Source organism: Lampetra planeri, chromosome 3 (assembly GCF_965212315.1).
Source record: "Lampetra planeri chromosome 3, kcLamPlan1.2.h2, whole genome shotgun sequence".
NCBI classification, from domain to species: Eukaryota; Metazoa; Chordata; class Hyperoartia; order Petromyzontiformes; family Petromyzontidae; genus Lampetra; species Lampetra planeri.
This window is the reverse complement of record NC_136109.1, coordinates 285380-305965: the sequence shown is the minus strand read 5'-3', so window position 1 is coordinate 305965 and position 20586 is coordinate 285380. Positions and strand designations below refer to the sequence as shown.

At 55.9% G+C, this 20586-nt stretch overlaps 5 protein-coding genes and 1 pseudogene across 6 annotated transcripts; all 6 read left to right on the top strand.

The window, feature by feature from the left end:
• The first annotated feature begins 5528 nt into the window (after positions 1 to 5528).
• Positions 5529 to 6339, top strand: LOC144735226 (histone H1 pseudogene; annotated as a pseudogene). The gene has a single exon (XR_013588592.1). The product of XR_013588592.1 is annotated as a histone H1 pseudogene (transcript).
• A 1018-nt stretch (positions 6340 to 7357) lies between these two features.
• Positions 7358 to 7770, top strand: LOC144735248 (histone H4). Its single transcript, XM_078617751.1, has one exon. The coding sequence runs from the start codon at positions 7407 to 7409 to the stop codon at positions 7716 to 7718; it is 312 nt and encodes a 103-aa protein (XP_078473877.1). The 5' UTR covers positions 7358 to 7406; the 3' UTR covers positions 7719 to 7770.
• Positions 7771 to 8531: 761 nt separating this feature from the next.
• On the top strand, positions 8532 to 9208 carry LOC144735240 (histone H2B type 3-B). The gene has a single exon (XM_078617737.1). It carries the CDS (start codon positions 8597 to 8599, stop codon positions 8996 to 8998), a length of 402 nt encoding a protein of 133 aa, XP_078473863.1. The 5' UTR covers positions 8532 to 8596; the 3' UTR covers positions 8999 to 9208.
• A 308-nt stretch (positions 9209 to 9516) lies between these two features.
• On the top strand, positions 9517 to 10308 carry LOC144735234 (histone H3). Its single transcript, XM_078617724.1, has one exon. The coding sequence runs from the start codon at positions 9839 to 9841 to the stop codon at positions 10247 to 10249; it is 411 nt and encodes a 136-aa protein (XP_078473850.1). The 5' UTR covers positions 9517 to 9838; the 3' UTR covers positions 10250 to 10308.
• Positions 10309 to 10976: 668 nt separating this feature from the next.
• LOC144735258 (histone H2A-like) lies at positions 10977 to 11567 on the top strand. Its single transcript, XM_078617763.1, has one exon. The coding sequence runs from the start codon at positions 11140 to 11142 to the stop codon at positions 11518 to 11520; it is 381 nt and encodes a 126-aa protein (XP_078473889.1). The 5' UTR covers positions 10977 to 11139; the 3' UTR covers positions 11521 to 11567.
• A 2818-nt stretch (positions 11568 to 14385) lies between these two features.
• LOC144734378 (histone H1.5-like) lies at positions 14386 to 14989 on the top strand. The gene has a single exon (XM_078616534.1). It carries the CDS (start codon positions 14465 to 14467, stop codon positions 14987 to 14989), a length of 525 nt encoding a protein of 174 aa, XP_078472660.1. The 5' UTR covers positions 14386 to 14464.
• The last annotated feature ends 5597 nt before the right edge of the window (positions 14990 to 20586 follow it).

Sequence of the window (20586 nt, the reverse complement as noted above, 5' to 3'; positions counted from 1 at the left end):
GAGGGCAGCGGGGAGCGGATTCCGTTCCTAGGACAGGAGCCGAATCGCCCACGCTTCACACCCGTGGCCGCTACGCTGGTGTCGGCCGTCACCATCGGGCCTCTCGCCGAGATGCTGGTGCCAGTGGCAACCCTCTCCACCGACCCAACCCACCGACCATCGGGCGAGGTAATGCTGACTCCTCACCCGGAGTTGGCATCGCGGTACGGGGTGGTAGGGTCAGCCACACTGGTAAACGCAGATGGGGGCCGGCTGTTTATACGTGTGTTTAACCCACACAGTACCCCGGCAATGATACGACGACGCACCCCGGTAGCCACCGTACACCCCCTGCACGCTCGCCACTCGAACGACTCGGTGTTCGCACTCTGGGCGGAGGACCCTGGCCGCCCCGAGGACAGCCAGGATCTGGCCTGGCGGGTCGGCCCGACCCCCCGAGCCGAGATTGTTCCCCTGCAGGATGCGTTACATGTGCCTTGGGCAGCCTTACCTAAGGGGGAGGCCGATCAGCTGCGCGGGTTATTGCGGGAGTACGCCGACGTGTTCAGTGAGCACGATTCGGACGTGGGCCGGACCGACCTGGTCAAGCACCAAATTGACACAGGTGCAGCCCGACCCATCAAACTCCCCGCATACCGAGTGGGCGCGCCTGAACGGACCCAGATCAAAGAGGCAGTCACGGATATGCTACGCGATAACATAATCCAGCCCTCCGCGAGCCCTTGGTCTGCCCCGGTGGTACTGGTAACGAAAAAGGACGGATCGACTCGGTTCTGCGTTGATTACCGAAAATTGAACGCAGTCACCCTCGGCGACGCTTTTCCCATCCCACGCATCGACGACACCTTCGACAGTCTCGCAGGAGCGCGGTATTTTTCCACCCTCGATCTGGCGTCCGGTTACTGGCAGGTGGAGATGACGGAGGAGGATCGGCCAAAAACAGCATTCACCACCCCGATGGGCCTGTTTGAGTTTCGAGTGTTGCCGTTCGGACTCACTAACGCGCCCGCGACGTTCCAGCGGTTGATGGAGTTGGTGATGCGGGGCTTGCAGTGGGAACAGTGCCTGATTTACCTGGACGACGTAATAGTGTTCAGTAGGTCGCTGTCCGAACACTGGTCCAGGCTGCGGGAAGTATTCCAGCGACTGCGAGCAGCCCATCTCAAGCTCAAGCCACGTAAGTGTTACATTGCGCAACGCGAGGTGGGGTACCTCGGACACCGAGTCAGCGAGGCAGGGGTGAGCACCGATCCCGAGAAGGTGCGTGCCGTAGTGGATTGGCCGCGGCCGAGGAACCTGACGGAGATCAGGTCATTCTTGGGACTCGCCACTTATTACCGTCGATTTGTAAAGGGATTCAGTGAGATTGCACGCCCCCTCACCCAACTCACCTCCCCTAAGAACCCCTATCAGTGGTCGGAGGCCTGCCAGACGGCTTTCACCACACTCAAAGACCACCTCACCCACACCCCCACCTTGGCTTTCCCAGATTTCACCACCGATTTTATTTTGGACACTGACGCCTGCAGCAGTGGGCTGGGCGCGGTGCTGTCGCAAGTGCAGGGTGGGACGGAGCGGGTCATCGCATACGCCAGTCGGACCCTGAGCGGGGCCGAACTGAACTATTGTGTAACCCGTCAGGAACTGTATGCTGTAATTTTCGCGTGTAAACAGTTCCGACCGTACTTGTACGGCAGGAAATGTCGTGTGCGCACCGATCATTATGCACTGCAGTTCCTCCTTACATTCAAGGAACCGCGAGGGCAGATGGCTCGATGGCTGGCGCAGCTGCAGGAGTACAACCTGCAGATCGAGTACCGAGCGGGGCGAACACACGCGAACGCGGACGCCTTGTCAAGACGGCCCGCGGTGCGCGCTGAGACGAGGGAGGGAGACGCCTGCCCGTGCTTCACGGGGGGACGGTGCCGCCAGGCAGCAGAACCCAAGGAGCGCGCGGAAACTAAACTCCCCCCCCCGAGAGAGAGTGCAGTGTGCGCCGCAGGAACCCCTGCAGAAGGAGCCCGGGGACAGACGGATCATCCCACCCCAACCGGGCGGATCCAAGAGGATGTCGGCTGCGCCTTCCCGGGCTTGGACGACGAGCAGCTGCGACAAACCCAGCAGCGGGATCCGGATCTGGCGGCGGTGGAGGCGGCACTGCGAGAGAGGAAGGATGCACTACCAGGGCCCTGGAGCGGTTTGTATGCCCGGTTGTGTGTAGAAAACGGGGTGGTGAGGGAACTGGCCGACGCTGGGCAGCCGGGGTGCATCTGCGTTCCCGCCCATGTGCGGCCCCAACTACTACGACTGGTACACGACCACCCGCTCGGGGGCCATGATGGGGAACGGCGCACCCGGGAGACTCTGCGTCGCCAGTATCTCTGGCCTAAATTAGCGCAAGATGTGGCCGCCTGGGTGCAGGGCTGCCGGGCCTGTCAGCAGTGTGGGCAAAAGCCGGCGAGGTACCAGGTACCCCTGAGGCCGTTCCGAGTCAGTCGGACGAATCAGTTGGTCGGAATCGACCTGCAGGGGCCCTTTCCACGATCCCACCGGGGCAACCGATATATTCTTGTAGCGGTGGAGTACTTCACCCGCTACCCCGTGGCGGTGGCTATCCCGGATAAAACAGCCCTCGTAGTGGCCCGGGCCTTCGTGGAAAACTACGTACTTAAGTGCGGGATCCCCGAACGAGTCATTACCGACCAGGGTAGTGAATTCGAGGCCGAACTATTCCAGGCGCTGTGCCGAGAGTTCGGGATCCAGAAGGACCGAACCACGGCATATCACCCCCAGGCGAACGGGATGGTAGAGAGGATGAACCAGACTCTGGCCGGGAAGCTTAAACGCATGGCGGCCGCGAATCAACAGGACTGGGACGAACACCTCCCCTATGCCCTGTTCGCCTACACCACCGCCGTTCACACATCTACAGGACAGACCCCGTTCCTAATGATGTTTGGTCGCGAGTCTCGCCTGCCCGCAGATCTGCTGTTCGGTGTCCCTCCGCCGCAACGGGAGGAAGGGAGCCACCCCATGGAGCACTTGCTGGAGACCCTGCGAGAGGCCAGGGGCCGAGCCTACCCGCACGGAGAGGCCGCGCACCAGCGGCAAGAGCAGGGCGCCCGACCCCGTATGGAGCCCCCCTTCTACACTGCGGGCTCCGAGGTGTGGCTGTACACTCCCCGCGTCGGTGCCGGACAGGTGGGGAAGCTGACCACCTACTGGCGAGGACCCTGGATTGTGAGACGGCAGATCTCACCATGGACGGTGCTGATTCAGGGAGGAGAGAGGGGCCGGGAGATGGTGGTCAACATCCGCCGACTGAAGCCGTGGCGAGCAGCCCCCGAGGGGGGGAGCCCCGCCGTCCAAGTACCCCGAAACCCCGGGGTCCCCCCACCCCCCGTGCCCGGGGGCCTCGCGCAGTATATGGGCCCCACGGAGCCCCGGGCTCCGAGGGGCCCCGGGCGGGGCCGGGGGCGACGAGGACGGCGACCCTTAAACCCCACCGCCTCTGAGTTTGTCCCCCAGCCCGCAGGTGCCGGAGACCGAGGGGAGCCGTTGGAATGGAGGAGGAGACCACCGCCGGAGCCCCAGGAGACGGAGCCGCCACCCCCGAGGCCAGCCACAAGGGCCGGGCGAATCCCGCGGACCCCGCGGCGATACCTCGTGGGGGCAACCCAGGCGAGGTGCTCCAGTCAACCCGGGACGGGGACTGGCACCCCGGGGGGCTATGTGGTGCCACAGCGACGGGGCCGCTCGGCCGAGCCAGGGAGCCGCCCGGCTTCCACCGCCGCACTGCCCCCCATCACCCCCCCCACATAAACACGCACCCGCACCCACGTAGGGCCTCGTGGTCGGGTCACCTACCCTGAGTTTTCACCCGAGGGCCCCCTAGGGGGGTTACCCCACGGTTTCTCAGGGCCAGGGAATTGGACAGGACCCTTCCCAGGCCAAGTAACACTGCGGCGCCGTGGGCGGATTTGAGATCGCACGACCACGGCGAGCTCAGAGAGCCCCGCAGTTAGAAACGCATACAAACACAAACACGGGTCAGCAAGGCAGATAGCTGGGATCAGGACCCGGGACGACTGATTGGTCGAAAGTTCAAAGGCCGGCGGGATCGCAAAAGAGCGGGAAATCCTAGGCTCAGGATTGGTCGAGAGACCAAGGCGGTCGGGACGGGGGCGCCTAGCCTTTGATGTGAATAGTTTAAAAGAAAACGCAGGGGCAGTAGGGAACTCTCTTCTTCTGGAGTTTGGACACGGGGTCAGCGACGAAGGAGTCATCGGGCGAGCCGCTAGATTGTCTGCAGGACGATCTGAGCGCCGCAAGGTCACCAAGGACTACAGACGGTATCGTGTTGCGCGCCTTACAACACCTCAGAGCGGAGGGTAGGATCCGTAGGAGAGGGTTAGTTCGGGGTAAGGACGAGTAGGAAAGCGGTTTAGCAGAGAGCGCAGCATAGAATAGGGCTACACGGCACCAGAGTGTGGGTTAGAAGCGCCTTGCTGTCCCGCACACACACACGGGTGGCTCGGTTGGTTAGCAAGGGCTAATAAAATCTCGAGCGTAGTAACAAAACCGTGTTGTTGGGTGTTTTTGGAACGTGGTATTAGCGTGCACTGCATTCGCGAGTGTGTGGTCGTTGTACGCATAAAGGCCGTGGTCTCTGTACGATTGTGCGGGTACGGAGGTGTGTGCGTTAACGCCCGGGGAGAGCACTTTTGGTGTGTTGGCGTGACTACGCAGCCGTGTGAGAGGAGAATCGTCCTTGTACGATATTTGTGTTGACGTGCACGCGCGAGTGGGGGAGGGGACGAGTCGTCGTGTCGGCGTGTGCCCCGCTTGCGTGCGCTCGTTACTTGCGTAAGCTCTCGGCGTGCGTAATCGGCGTGCCCAAGGTGCGCGATCGTAACGTGGGCGGCCAGCGCGGCGCAGAGCGGCGCAGGAGTGGGTATCGCGTGTGGAGCTGTATGCGTGTGTGCGCGCACGTTCACGACGTGTGTAACACAGGTGCGCGATCCTAACGTGAGTGGTCAGGGTTGGGTGAGTGCCGTGCAGAGCTGTGTGTGGGTGTGCGCGTGCGTGGTTATCCATGCCTGCTACGCGGACCCGCGGTGGAGGGGAATCCTCGGGTGACGGCTCCCACACCCTGGGTGAGGAGCCTAGCGGCGGTTCGCTTAGCAGCGGGGGGGGCGATTGATGATGTTAGTCCGGCCGTTAGTATTATCGAGGGAGGGATCTCGGGGGCTAGCGACCCCCACATTGGTTGTTCACTTGTTTTGAATTATAATTTATATCGTGAGCATTGTCGTATATTGCATAAGTAACGTACATTAAAGAAGTGATCTTCGTGATAATGTATCAACTATATGCATGTAAGTATGAACGTTACGGGAGTAATCGAGCCCAAAGGCAGGCGTGATAAACACAGTGAGTATGGTGGCAACTTCCTCACTAGATCTGAGTGCTGGATGATCTCAGCGACGTCCGCATTCAGTACGCCGCTTCTATAATAACCTCGGGCCTGGAGGACGCTCGGTTTGAATCCGTGAGAGCGCTGATTTCGATTTCAAAGAGGCGAGGCGATAAAAGCGACGTTTTGAGATGGCGGAAACTGCTCCTGCTCAACCACCAGCTGCGGCTACTTCAGCGCCTAAAAGCCCCAAGAAGAAGCGCGCCGCTCCAAAGTCCAAGAAGGTCGGCCCCAGCGTGTCCGAGCTCATCCTCAAGGCTCTGGCCAGCAGCAAGGAGAGGAACGGCGTGTCTCTTCCTGCGCTCAAAAAGTCGCTTGCTGCCGGAGGATACGACGTGGAGAAGAACAATGCCCGCGTGAAGTTGGCCATCAAGAAGCTCGTGGCCAAAGACGCCGTGGCGCAAGTGAAGGGCAGCGGTGCATCTGGCTCTTTCAAACTCAACAAGGAAAAGGCTGCCGCAAAGGCGAAGCCCAAGTCGTCAACATCAAAGCCCGCAGCTAAAAAGCCCGCGGCAGCCAAGAAGGTGAAGAAGCCCGCGGCAGCCAAGAAGACCGCGCCCAAGAAGTCTCCCAAGAAAGCAAAGAAGCCCGCGGCTGCCAAGTCGGCCAAGAGCCCCAAAAAGGTGAAGTCGGCTGTTAAGCCCAATAAGGTGGCGAAGAGCCCAGCCAAGCCCAAGGCTGCGAAGCCCAAGGTCGCTAAGCCCAAGACCGTCAAGGCCAAGGCCGCCAAACCCAAGGTGGCCAAGCCCAAGAAGGCCGCGGCCAAGCCCAAGAAGACTGCGCCAAAGAAGTGAATCCGATCGGACGATGCTCGATTCACTCCACCTCAACGGCTCTTTTCAGAGCCACCCACTTAGTTAAAAAAAGTGAACCAGGTGCTGCTGCGCTTCAATTAGTTCATCGTTAACACATGGCAGTGTATTACGTTGCTGTTGAATGCGTGCCATATTCTGTAAGTCAAACCCATTTACGCGTGGCGATGGTTGCTCGCCTTGACTCGGCCCTGATCAAGGAGCTCGACGCTTGGTGCAGTTCAATCGTGAGGATTTGTGTAGATTGGATAAGTTTCGTACATTCGCCAAATTAACTGTATAACATTTTACCCACTCGATGTGTTTTAAGCATTGATGTGATGGGAGTAATCGAGCCCGAAAGCAGTAATCATAAACACAGGCGGGGCGGGTGGCAGCTCCCTCACTCGAACTGGGTGCAGAGTAATGTCAGCAACGTCATCATTCTCGCTGGCGATTCTAATCTAAATCCAGATTCAAATCGATGCATTCTTGACGAACCTTCAATTTTGATTATGTGTTGCACCTCTTCATTCCGTCATCATGTTACTGGTGCCAAATATGGAATTTAGTCTAAAAATGTATTGATTCCAGACAGCTTTACTCAATTTGCCTTCATTCGCTCGTTCTCGCCTTTTCACTTTGTTTTTGTTTTGTAAACATTGCGGTGCACCATCTAAACTTCTCTATTAAAATAAATGTCTTTCTTACTTTGGGAGAACTAGTTGGTGACGTTCACTCAACTATTGTGTTGGAAGCCGTTTAGCTTCACACGATTATAAAGTTAGTTCATCTTGTTCACTTGAAAACAAGACCTTACACCGATTATTCACTCCACGTGCAATCTTGCAACAGATTGCGTTCCTCTCGCGTTCGCTGCGGGTGTGCCAATATCATTACAGAGTGCTTCGAAGAAGGGTCATTGCCCAAAACGTCGCATATTGTACATGTCACGGAAGTGTTTTTGACGACGGTGGAGGGTTTTCTTCGTCACAGAGGTTAAATGTCGAAGGTTTAAGGCGGAGCCATCGCGGAGGGCAGGGGTGGTCGGTGACGTCACCACGCTTCGGATATAAAGGTGGCTGCTGCTGCAAGCTGAGCGCGCATGTCTCTCGCGTGCTTTGTCAGAAGTAGTCGCAATGTCTGGACGCGGTAAAGGCGGTAAGGGGCTCGGCAAGGGAGGCGCAAAACGCCATCGCAAGGTGCTGCGCGACAACATCCAGGGCATCACCAAGCCCGCCATCCGCCGCCTCGCTCGCCGCGGCGGTGTGAAGCGCATCTCGGGCCTCATCTACGAGGAGACCCGCGGCGTCCTGAAGGTCTTCCTTGAGAACGTCATCCGCGACGCCGTCACCTACACGGAGCACGCCAAGCGCAAGACCGTCACCGCCATGGACGTGGTCTACGCCCTCAAGCGCCAGGGCCGCACTCTCTACGGCTTCGGAGGCTGAGCGCCCATCTCTCGCACATTAAGCCAACCCAAAGGCTCTTTTCAGAGCCACCCACCTCTTCGAAACTGCTTGCGCCAGTGTTGCCAAACACTTTCTAAATGGAGCACATGTCCTGGGTTATTGCGCGCCAATTCCTCGTGAGCGTGGTGTACGTTTGCTTGTTGAGTTGGCGAATCTTCATCTGCTTCCACATGAATGAAAGAAATCATGATATTCACGACACGTCACATTTAACAAGGCGTAATTCTTGAACGCATTAATACAGTACCCATTTCTGGTATTTTTGCGTGAATAATTTCCAGCTGCAGCCGATTCCGATATTACGTAGAGCATTTGGCGCCACAATCTTACAGCACACTCGTCCTAATTGACGTAGCGTGCCGGAACGCTAATCTCCACCTGTACAGCACAACAGCGAAGTTATTTTTCTCCACCGAGCGCTTGTATTTATCCAAATTGCGTTCATAAAACGCCCGTGTGCCGTATTAGACGAGTTGTGAAACAATCCTTCGTAAGAAACAAAAAAACCCACACTCAAAACACAATATACTGTATTGGGTTTTCTAGTCATCCTTTTTAAAACAAAATCAATGGCCATGGCTGCAATTCACTAATATACATGTTTGGACATTACATTGTGTTATATTCACAAGTCATTTTTGCAGTAAAAACTATATTAAAGTGAACATCGCGTCCGCGTTTCTCATTGGAGGCTGATGGAGAGGGATGGTACTAAAAGAGCCACTCAGCAGCGCCGCGCACTACGATCCTCTGATTTGCATCTCGCCTCCTATAAAAGGAGCTCAACGCGCGACCGACATCCACATTCGCTTCCCGTCTGTTGTGAACTGACCCGAAGCTGCCTACGACGCGTCGACATGCCCGATCCTCCCGCATCAAAGAGCGCTGGGCCGGCTAAGGTTCCTGCTCCCAAGAAGGGCTCCAAGAAGGCTGTGACCAAGGCTACGCGCAAGGATGGCAAGAAGCGACGCCACCGCAGGAAGGAGAGCTACGCCATTTACATCTACAAGGTGATGAAGCAGGTGCACCCCGATACCGGCATCTCGTCCAAGGCAATGAGCATCATGAACTCGTTCGTCAACGACATCTTTGAGCGCATCGCTTCCGAGGCGTCCCGCCTGGCGCACTACAACAAACGCTCCACCATCACCTCTCGGGAGATCCAGACCGCAGTGCGACTGCTGCTCCCCGGCGAGCTGGCCAAGCACGCCGTGTCGGAGGGCACCAAGGCCGTCACCAAGTACACAAGCTCCAAGTGAAGCCTCGACTCCACCATTAATTACAAAGGCTCTTTTCAGAGCCACCCACCTCTCCGAACCTGCTATTACCAGTCCTAGCAGGAGTACAAAACGAAACTTCCAACAAAGTCCCGGTTCACGCGGGGACATTGTTCGCTCATTGAAATGGAGAGATCGATCGCATTTTGACCTGTTTCAACGTGAATAAAAGCGATAACAATATTCATGGCACATCATATTCACCAGCAGGCATTTATTGGACTTGTTTGTCCATTGATTTCATCTGCAGCCCATTCAGATATTACATTGGATATTTGGCGCCAAAACCTTGCAATGCAATATATTTAATTCGTGGTTGTATTTTCGGGCAGGAACTAACATTTTGCACGTGTACATATATGTAAAAGTAAGCGCCTAGCATGGATGACTCGTGCAGTATAATTGATGATCATCATCTCAATGCCAAGAGAATAGATATCTATCCCTGTGATCGCCTCTTTCCGACATTTTTACGTATTACTGTTTCCAATGAAGTGCAGTTTCTTCACACTTTATTTAGATCATGCAGAGCACTGTAAAGTCGTTTTCGGAAAGGTGTTTGCTTGAGAAAATAACATCCGTTAAAGACATCGACGGCGCTCAAACGGTACTACTGCATCGTGATACGGCATTCTGAAATGATCCAAACTGAACATTTTGTTGATTAAGAAGAGTTGACGACTCGAGATCATTGCACGCTGCCAACCAATCAGCACGCTCCCCGTCTTCGCACGTCACGACTCCGCTGACCAGTGAGCGCGCGCTCTGGGCTACATAAGCCGCCTTCTCCCCGCTTGTGAGAATCTTTGCCCACACCAAGCCATGGCTCGCACCAAGCAGACCGCTCGCAAGTCCACGGGCGGCAAGGCCCCACGCAAGCAACTCGCCACCAAGGCGGCCCGAAAGAGCGCTCCGGCCACGGGCGGCGTCAAGAAGCCTCACCGCTACAGGCCCGGCACCGTCGCTCTGCGCGAGATCCGCCGCTACCAGAAGTCCACCGAGCTGCTCATCCGCAAACTGCCCTTCCAGCGCCTCGTCAGGGAGATCGCGCAGGACTTCAAGACCGACCTGCGCTTCCAGAGCTCCGCTGTCATGGCTCTGCAGGAGGCCAGCGAAGCGTACCTTGTCGCGCTCTTCGAGGACACCAACCTGTGCGCCATCCACGCCAAGCGCGTCACCATCATGCCCAAGGACATTCAGCTCGCCCGCCGCATTCGTGGCGAGCGCGCTTGAACGCCCAGCTCGGCCCTCAAAGCACAACACAAAGGCTCTTTTCAGAGCCACCACTTACGCATGAAAAAGCTTCAATGTGTGTCCTTCAAAGTTCGGGTGCCGGAAACCTTCGTTTGCTGGTCACGGCTCTCACGAGTCGTCAGGCGTAAGCGACAATGAAGTTCATTTTATATACCCCGCCGCTCATTTTTCAACATCACACGTTGGTGTTGTATATAAGCGTTGTGAAACCATGTTTACATAATCTACAACAAAAGGGTTATTTTGGTGAAATATATTAACTATTAAACCCAAAGATATTGGTTGATGTTGTTTCAATCCCGAGCTGATAAGAAGTTCACATTTTGCAAACTAAGAGACTGAATTATTCACGCACATATATTTTTAGGCATTGCCCGAACAGGCGGTTAAAGGAATATATATACACCGTATAGGCACGTGGGCGATCAATCACGAGCTCAAGGCTATCACAATGATTTCTTATAACCAATGAGGTCCCTCAAAATGATGATTATAATCAATAATACATTGATATTTGCGGAATCCGCTTATAAGTTTGACTTGCCAGCACGTGCCCATAAATTAACTCAATAATGCTTAAAACTTGAACCTATTAAGTACGTGTATCGCATTGTTTAATTCCTAAGATACGTGTCCGCATAAAAATATATATGGATAAAAATAATTAAAGTCAACATCGAATCCTCGCGTCCCGGCTTTTCATTGGTGGCTCAAGGAGAGGGCGGGACTCGACCGAGAGGAGCCAATCAGCAGCGGCGCGCTCTACGATCCTCGTCTCCGCTATAAAAGACGCTCCGGTGGTGCGTGTTAACGTCACAAATCGTTCGTACTTTGTCTCTATTGCTTTTTGCATCCTAGGTCCCTTAGCAATGTCTGGACGCGGCAAGACCGGTGGCAAATCTCGCGCCAAGGCAAAGTCCCGCTCTTCCCGCGCCGGCTTGCAGTTCCCCGTGGGTCGCGTTCACAGGCTGCTCCGCAAGGGCAATTACGCCCAGCGGGTCGGCGCTGGAGCACCCGTCTACCTGGCCGCCGTGCTCGAGTACCTTTCTGCCGAGATCCTCGAGCTGGCTGGCAATGCCGCCCGCGACAACAAGAAGACGAGGATCATCCCCCGACACCTGCAGCTCGCCGTGCGAAACGACGAGGAGCTCAACAAGCTCATGGGCGGCGTGACTATCGCCCAGGGCGGTGTGCTGCCCAACATCCAGGCCGTGCTGCTGCCCAAGAAGACCTCTCAGGCAAAGAAGTGAACGCGCCGCCGCCTCTACCACCACAACAACGGCTCTTTTCAGAGCCACCCACTTGCTTGCAAAGAGCTCGGACAGTCGTACACAGGGGTTTTGTTATTAATAAGGACACCGTCGTCGAGTTGCCCTCGTGCCAAATTGCTCGCAATTCAACAAATGCTCTGCTCATTCCAGTTACCCTTTATTATGTCTAATTTAGGAACGGTATTTGAGCAGCATTCCAACATTGCATCAATCATGGAACATGGTTTAGAATAAATTGGGATGCCTATTGGAAGAAAGTATCGTGTTTTTTAAAGAATAAAACTCGCTCTTTTTGAGCGGTCAGATTACATATGAAGAGGAGTCGGAGAATGGTTCAAGCACTTTAAGGGATCTGCGAGCCACCCTCACGCACCACGCAAACACGACATCTCCGCTCTCACGACAACACGCACCAATCACACGCGCGGGAAAGAGCTGGACGGGGGTGTCAGGGGTTAAAGGGCAGTGACGTCACCCGGAGCAGGCGTGCTGGACGCGGATGTGTATTGGGAGCGGAGATTGAGGAGTTAAAAGGGGCTGTGGGACGTGTGCCCGGGGTTGGTTTTGGAACGAGTATTGCTGTGCGTTGGTGAAAACAGGACCCTGCGGGGTGGGCTGGTAGGAACGAATAACCAAAGAATATAAACATAATGTATTATTACACTTGTTTAGCCAGGAAAGCCCCACTGAGACTAAAGGTTTTTGTAGGGTCCTGCCAAGTGTTTGCAGTAGGGGGCGATGTTGCTACACTGAATCGGACGATACGAAAGGAGAGTGTGAGGCCTAGGTCTAGGCTTTAGGCCTAGCTGTAGGCTTTAGGGCGCCGTGAGTTAATTTTTAATTTACCTGTTTTTATAATTTATGTAAAAGCTTTAAATTTAAATGTTTCTATTTAAAAGCATCAGGGAATGTAACATTGTTAAACATAACTCCCTTGCACACACGCAGGGGAACAATACGAAGGGAGAGTTTGAGGCGTTCGAGGCTTGAGGCCTAGCTGTAGGCTTTAGGCCGCCGAGAGTTAATTTTTAATTTAAATGTTTTTATTATTCATGTAAAAGCTTTAAATTTAAATGTTTATATTTAAAAGCATCAGGGAATGTAACATTGTTAAACATTAACTCCCTTGCACACACGCAGGGGTACGATACGAAGTCAGACTTTGAGGCCCAGTTCTAGGCTTTAGGCCTAGCTGTAGGCTTTAGGGCGCTGTGAGTTTTTTTATTTAATTTCAAAGTTTTAATTAAAAGCTATCTCAGGGAATTATAAGGGAATGTTACACGTGTTTAGCCAGGAAAACCTCATTAATGTAAATGTTTTAATTAAAAGCTATCTTAGGGAATTATAAGGGAATGTTACACTTGTTTAGCCAGGAAAGTATCACAGAGTCTAAAGGTTTTTGTAGGGTCATGCCAAGTGTTTGCAATAGGGGGCGATGTTGCTACACGGACGGACGGACGGACGGACGATATAATCTATTGTAGGCTGGTCCACTTCGTTGCTACCAGTATAAAGAAGTGCATAAACCATTCTACGACTCCTCTTCACATGCGCGTGGAATGAATGATTCTTGCATTCGTTCTAGATTTGAAGCTTTCGTGACTGCAATGATTCATACTCTTAGGTTTTTTCGGTAAAGTCACGTAGGTAAAACAATAATAATACATAATTTAAATAATATAAATAATAATTTAAATAATAAATCAGGGGGGGGCAGAGGGGGGGGGGGCCTTATCTGAATGTGGTTGCCGGGGAGTGGCGTGGGGTGTCGGGGCTAAAAGGGAACAAATGAGCACATCAGCTCAGGGTTGTGGCCAGTGTTAGCTGATAGTAAGCATAAAAGTACTGGTAAACGCTGGGGATGTCAACACTCGGTAAAGTATAATATTACCTGTCAAATAAGATGGTACAAATATGTGTAGTTAAATATTTTTACATGGTTAATAACATCTTTCCAATGATTACTCATTCGTGTTACTTAGTGCAGTAAATACGTGTTACTTATTGCAGTAAAAACAACTCATCGCATGAACCATCCTGCGCTCCTAGAATATCAACTCTGTCGGTGCATTAAACGTAAGATTATATATGTTCTTTAAACATTCGACTGCGGAGTCACTTGAGTTGAATTTGAGTGGTGATAATTGTGCACCGTGCCTCGATCTTGTTCAAGGCGCGCGACCCTTCTGCAGTGCGTGAGCTACTCACCTCTTGCCACGTAACATGTTAAACTTTCTATTTAATGTCGGTTAATTTTGAGTAATTTTCTTCAGTTTGTTGTCCATCTGAAAATCCATATATTTATTAATTTCAAAGTTCGATTAAAACGTCCAGTTAAAAGTTCGGTGACAAGGGACGGTTGGCATGGCGCGCAGTCCTCACCATAGCGCGAGAGGAGGAATCGCGAGCGCGAGGCAAAACTTAAATAGAAAATATTTCGTTGGAATTAAATATGAGTAGTCTGTTGAAGCATCTTGTCTTGCAAAACATTCGAGTGTGTTTTAAATAGTGTTCATCATTAACACTTTTGAAAAACGACAATCATCATATCTCGCCCTGACCGAACAATGTCTCCCAAATGTTGGTTGTTCACTTGTTTTGAATTATAATTTATATCGTGAGCATTGTCGTATATTGCATAAGTAACGTACATTAAAGAAGTGATCTTCGTGATAATGTATCAACTATATGCATGTAAGTATGAACGTTACGGGAGTAATCGAGCCCAAAGGCAGGCGTGATAAACACAGTGAGTATGGTGGCAACTTCCTCACTAGATCTGAGTGCTGGATGATCTCAGCGACGTCCGCATTCAGTACGCCGCTTCTATAATAACCTCGGGCCTGGAGGACGCTCGGTTTGAATCCGTGAGAGCGCTGATTTCGATTTCAAAGAGGCGAGGCGATAAAAGCGACGTTTTGAGATGGCGGAAACTGCTCCTGCTCAACCACCAGCTGCGGCTACTTCAGCGCCTAAAAGCCCCAAGAAGAAGCGCGCCGCTCCAAAGTCCAAGAAGGTCGGCCCCAGCGTGTCCGAGCTCATCCTCAAGGCTCTGGCCAGCAGCAAGGAGAGGAACGGCGTGTCTCTTCCTGCGCTCAAAAAGTCGCTTGCTGCCGGAGGATACGACGTGGAGAAGAACAATGCCCGCGTGAAGTTGGCCATCAAGAAGCTCGTGGCCAAAGACGCCGTGGCGCAAGTGAAGGGCAGCGGTGCATCTGGCTCTTTCAAACTCAACAAGGAAAAGGCTGCCGCAAAGGCGAAGCCCAAGTCGTCAACATCAAAGCCCGCAGCTAAAAAGCCCGCGGCAGCCAAGAAGGTGAAGAAGCCCGCGGCAGCCAAGGAGACCGCGCCCAAGAAGTCTCCCAAGAAAGCAAAGAAGCCCGCGGCTGCCAAGTCGGCCAAGAGCCCCAAAAAGGTGAAGTCGGCTGTTAAGTGTGGGGGTCGCTAGCCCCCGAGATCCCTCCCTCGATAATACTAACGGCCGGACTAACATCATCAATCGCCCCCCCGCTGCTAAGCGAACCGCCGCTAGGCTCCTCACCCATGGTGTGGGAGCCGTCACCCGAGGATTCCCCTCCACCGCGGGTCCGCGTAGCAGGCATGGTTAACCACGTACGCGCACACCCACACACAGCTCTGCACGGCACTCACCCAACACTGACCACTCACGTTAGGATCGCGCACCTGTGTTACACACGTCGTGAACGTGCGCGCACACACATACAGCTCCACACGCGATACCCACTCTTGCGCCGCTCTGCGCCGCGCTGGCCGCTCACGTTACGATTGCGCACCTGGTGTACGCCGATTACGCACGCCGAGAGCTTACGCAAGTAACGAGCACACGCAAGCGGGGCACACGCCGACACAACGACTCAAGCCGCCGCCGCCGTGCGCGCGAGACAAACCGTACAACAATGCGCAGCCGATTACGCGCTCGAGCCGTGGGGTCGGGGGTCAGGGGTCCACCACCGCGCCGCACTTTACGCAAGCGGGGCACACGCCGACACGACGACTCGTCCCCTCCCCCACTCGCGCGTGCACGTCACCACAAATATCGTACAAGGACGATTCTCCTCTCACACGGCTGCGTAGTCACGCCAACACACAAAAGTGCTCTCCCCGGGCGTTAAAGCACACACCTCCGTACCCGCACAATCGTACAGAGACCACGGCCTTTATGCATACAACGACCACACACTCGCGAATGCAGTGCACGCTAGTACCACGTTCCAAAAACACCCAACAACACGGTTTTGTTACTACGCTCGAGATTTTATTAGCCCTTGCTAACCAACCGAGCCACCCGTGTGTGTGTGCGGGCCAGCAAGGCGCTTCTAACCCACACTCTGGTGCCGTGTAGCCCTATTCTATGCTGCGCTCTCTGCTAAACCGCTTTCCTACTCGTCCTTACCCCGAACTAACCCTCTCCTACGGATCCTACTCTCCGCTCTGAGGTGTTGTAAGGCGGGCAACACGATACCGTCTGTAGTCCTTGGTGACCTTGCGGCGCTCAGATCGTCCTGCAGACAATCTAGCGGCTCGCCCGATGACTCCTTCGTCGCTGACCCCGTGTCCAAACTCCAGAAGAAGAGACTTCCCTACTGCCCCTGCGTTTTCTTTTAAACTATTCACATCAAAGGCTAGGCGCCCCCGTCCCGACCGCCTTGGTCTCTCGACCAATCCTGAGCCTAGGATTTCCCGCTCTTTTGCGATCCCGCCGGCCTTTGAACTTTCGACCAATCAGTCGTCCCGGGTCCTGATCCCAGCTATCTGCCTTGCTGACCCGTGTTTGTGTTTGTATGCGTTTCTAACTGCGGGGCTCTCTGAGCTCGCCGTGGTCGTGCGATCTCAAATCCGCCCACGGCGCCGCAGTGTTACTTGGCCTGGGAAGGGTCCTGTCCAATTCCCTGGCCCTGAGAAACCGTGGGGTAACCCCCCTAGGGGGCCCTCGGGTGAAAACTCAGGGTAGGTGACCCGACCACGAGGCCCTACGTGGGTGCGTGTTTATGTGGGGGGGGTGATGGGGGGCAGTGCGGCGGTGGAAGCCGGGCGGCTCCCTGGCTCGGCCGAGCGGCCCCGTCGCTGTGGCACCACATAGCCCCCCGGGGTGCCAGTCCCCGTCCCGGGTTGACTGGAGCACCTCGCCTGGGTTGCCCCCACGAGGTATCGCCGCGGGGTCCGCGGGATTCGCCCGGCCCTTGTGGCTGGCCTCGGGGGTGGCGGCTCCGTCTCCTGGGGCTCCGGCGGTGGTCTCCTCCTCCATTCCAACGGCTCCCCTCGGTCTCTGGCACCTGCGGGCTGGGGAACAAACTCAGAGGCGGTGGGGTTTAAGGGTCGCCGTCCTCGTCGCCCCCGGCCCCGCCCGGGGCCCCTCGGAGCCCGGGGCTCCGTGGGGCCCATATACTGCGCGAGGCCCCCGGGCACGGGGGGTGGGGGGACCCCGGGGTTTCGGGGTACTTGGACGGCGGGGCTCCCCCCCTCGGGGGCTGCTCGCCACGGCTTCAGTCGGCGGATGTTGACCACCATCTCCCGGCCCCTCTCTCCTCCCTGAATCAGCACCGTCCATGGTGAGATCTGCCGTCTCACAATCCAGGGTCCTCGCCAGTAGGTGGTCAGCTTCCCCACCTGTCCGGCACCGACGCGGGGAGTGTACAGCCACACCTCGGAGCCCGCAGTGTAGAAGGGGGGCTCCATACCGGGTCGGGCGCCCTGCTCTTGCCGCTGGTGCGCGTCCTCTCCGTGCGGGTAGGCTCGGCCCCTGGCCCCTCGCAGGGTCTCCAGCAAGTGCTCCACGGGGTGGCTCCCTTCCTCCCGTTGCGGTGGAGGGACACCGAACAGCAGATCTGCGGGCAGGCGAGACTCGCGACCAAACATCATTAGGAACGGGGTCTGTCCTGTAGATGTGTGAACGGCGGTGGTGTAGGCGAACAGGGCATAGGGGAGGTGTTCGTCCCAGTCCTGTTGATTCGCGGCCGCCATGCGTTTAAGCTTCCCGGCCAGAGTCTGGTTCATCCTCTCTACCATCCCGTTCGCCTGGGGGTGATATGCCGTGGTTCGGTCCTTCTGGATCCCGAACTCTCGGCACAGCGCCTGGAATAGTTCGGCCTCGAATTCACTACCCTGGTCTGTAATGACTCGTTCGGGGATCCCGCACTTAAGTACGTAGTTTTCCACGAAGGCCCGGGCCACTACGAGGGCTGTTTTATCCGGGATAGCCACCGCCACGGGGTAGCGGGTGAAGTACTCCACCGCTACAAGAATATATCGGTTGCCCCGGTGGGATCGTGGAAAGGGCCCCTGCAGGTCGATTCCGACCAACTGATTCGTCCGACTGACTCGGAACGGCCTCAGGGGTACCTGGTACCTCGCTGGCTTTTGCCCACACTGCTGACAGGCCCGGCAGCCCTGCACCCAGGCGGCCACATCTTGCGCCAATTTAGGCCAGAGATACTGGCGACGCAGAGTCTCCCGGGTGCGCCGTTCCCCATCATGGCCCCCGAGCGGGTGGTCGTGTACCAGTCGTAGTAGTTGGGGTCGCACATGGGCGGGAACGCAGATGCACCTCGGCTGCCCAGCGTCGGCCAGTTCCCTCACCACCCCGTTTTCTACACACAACCGGGCATACAAACCGCTCCAGGGCCCTGGTAGTGCATCCTTCCTCTCTCGCAGTGCCGCCTCCACCGCCGCCAGATCCGGATCCCGCTGCTGGGTTTGTCGCAGCTGCTCGTCGTCCAAGCCCGGGAAGGCGCAGCCGACATCCTCTTGGATCCGCCCGGTTGGGGTGGGATGATCCGTCTGTCCCCGGGCTCCTTCTGCAGGGGTTCCTGCGGCGCACACTGCACTCTCTCTCGGGGGGGGGAGTTTAGTTTCCGCGCGCTCCTTGGGTTCTGCTGTCTGGCGGCAGCGTCCCCCCGTGAAGCACGGGTAGGCGTCTCCCTCCCTCGTCTCAGCGCGCACCGCGGGCCGTCTTGACAAGGCGTCCGCGTTCGCGTGTGTTCGCCCCGCTCGGTACTCGATCTGCAGGTTGTACTCCTGCAGCTGCGCCAGCCATCGAGCCATCTGCCCCCGCGGTTCCTTGAATGTAAGGAGGAACTGCAGTGCATAATGATCGGTGCGCACACGACATTTCCTGCCGTACAAGTACGGTCGGAACTGTTTACACGCGAAAATTACAGCATACAGTTCCTGACGGGTTACACAATAGTTCAGTTCGGCCCCGCTCAGGGTCCGACTGGCGTATGCGATGACCCGCTCCGTCCCACCCTGCACTTGCGACAGCACCGCGCCCAGCCCACTGCTGCAGGCGTCAGTGTCCAAAATAAAATCGGTGGTGAAATCTGGGAAAGCCAAGGTGGGGGTGTGGGTGAGGTGGTCTTTGAGTGTGGTGAAAGCCGTCTGGCAGGCCTCCGACCACTGATAGGGGTTCTTAGGGGAGGTGAGTTGGGTGAGGGGGCGTGTAATCTCACTGAATCCCTTTACAAATCGACGGTAATAAGTGGCGAGTCCCAAGAATGACCTGATCTCCGTCAGGTTCCTCGGCCGCGGCCAATCCACTACGGCACGCACCTTCTCGGGATCGGTGCTCACCCCTGCCTCGCTGACTCGGTGTCCGAGGTACCCCACCTCGCGTTGCGCAATGTAACACTTACGTGGCTTGAGCTTGAGATGGGCTGCTCGCAGTCGCTGGAATACTTCCCGCAGCCTGGACCAGTGTTCGGACAGCGACCTACTGAACACTATTACGTCGTCCAGGTAAATCAGGCACTGTTCCCACTGCAAGCCCAGCATCACCAACTCCATCAACCGCTGGAACGTCGCGGGCGCGTTAGTGAGTCCGAACGGCAACACTCGAAACTCAAACAGGCCCATCGGGGTGGTGAATGCTGTTTTTGGCCGATCCTCCTCCGTCATCTCCACCTGCCAGTAACCGGACGCCAGATCGAGGGTGGAAAAATACCGCGCTCCTGCGAGACTGTCGAAGGTGTCGTCGATGCGTGGGATGGGAAAAGCGTCGCCGAGGGTGACTGCGTTCAATTTTCGGTAATCAACGCAGAACCGAGTCGATCCGTCCTTTTTCGTTACCAGTACCACCGGGGCAGACCAAGGGCTCGCGGAGGGCTGGATTATGTTATCGCGTAGCATATCCGTGACTGCCTCTTTGATCTGGGTCCGTTCAGGCGCGCCCACTCGGTATGCGGGGAGTTTGATGGGTCGGGCTGCACCTGTGTCAATTTGGTGCTTGACCAGGTCGGTCCGGCCCACGTCCGAATCGTGCTCACTGAACACGTCGGCGTACTCCCGCAATAACCCGCGCAGCTGATCGGCCTCCCCCTTAGGTAAGGCTGCCCAAGGCACATGTAACGCATCCTGCAGGGGAACAATCTCGGCTCGGGGGGTTGGGCCGACCCGCCAGGCCAGATCCTGGCTGTCCTCGGGGCGGCCAGGGTCCTCCGCCCAGAGTGCGAACACCGAGTCGTTCGAGTGGCGAGCGTGCAGGGGGTGTACGGTGGCTACCGGGGTGCGTCGTCGTATCATTGCCGGGGTACTGTGTGGGTTAAACACACGTATAAACAGCCGGCCCCCATCTGCGTTTACCAGTGTGGCTGACCCTACCACCCCGTATCGCGATGCCAACTCCGGGTGAGGAGTCAGCATTACCTCGCCCGATGGTCGGTGGGTTGGGTCGGTGGAGAGGGTTGCCACTGGCACCAGCATCTCGGCGAGAGGCCCGATGGTGACGGCCGACACCAGCGTAGCGGCCACGGGTGTGAAGCGTGGGCGATTCGGCTCCTGTCCTAGGAACGGAATCCGCTCCCCGCTGCCCTCCACCGTAGCGCATCGTTGCCGGGGCTGTACGTTAAGTCCCAACTTTTCCAGGAGGTCCGTTCCTGCAATGCACTCGTGGCACAACACACTCGAAACGTAGAATTCCTGTGTGCACACCTGGTTTCCTAGACGGACCTCGAGGGAGACCTTCCCCAGCAACCCCATCCCGGCTCCGCTTGCCGTGTGCAGCGCGCGATCCGGGGCCTGCAGGCAGCC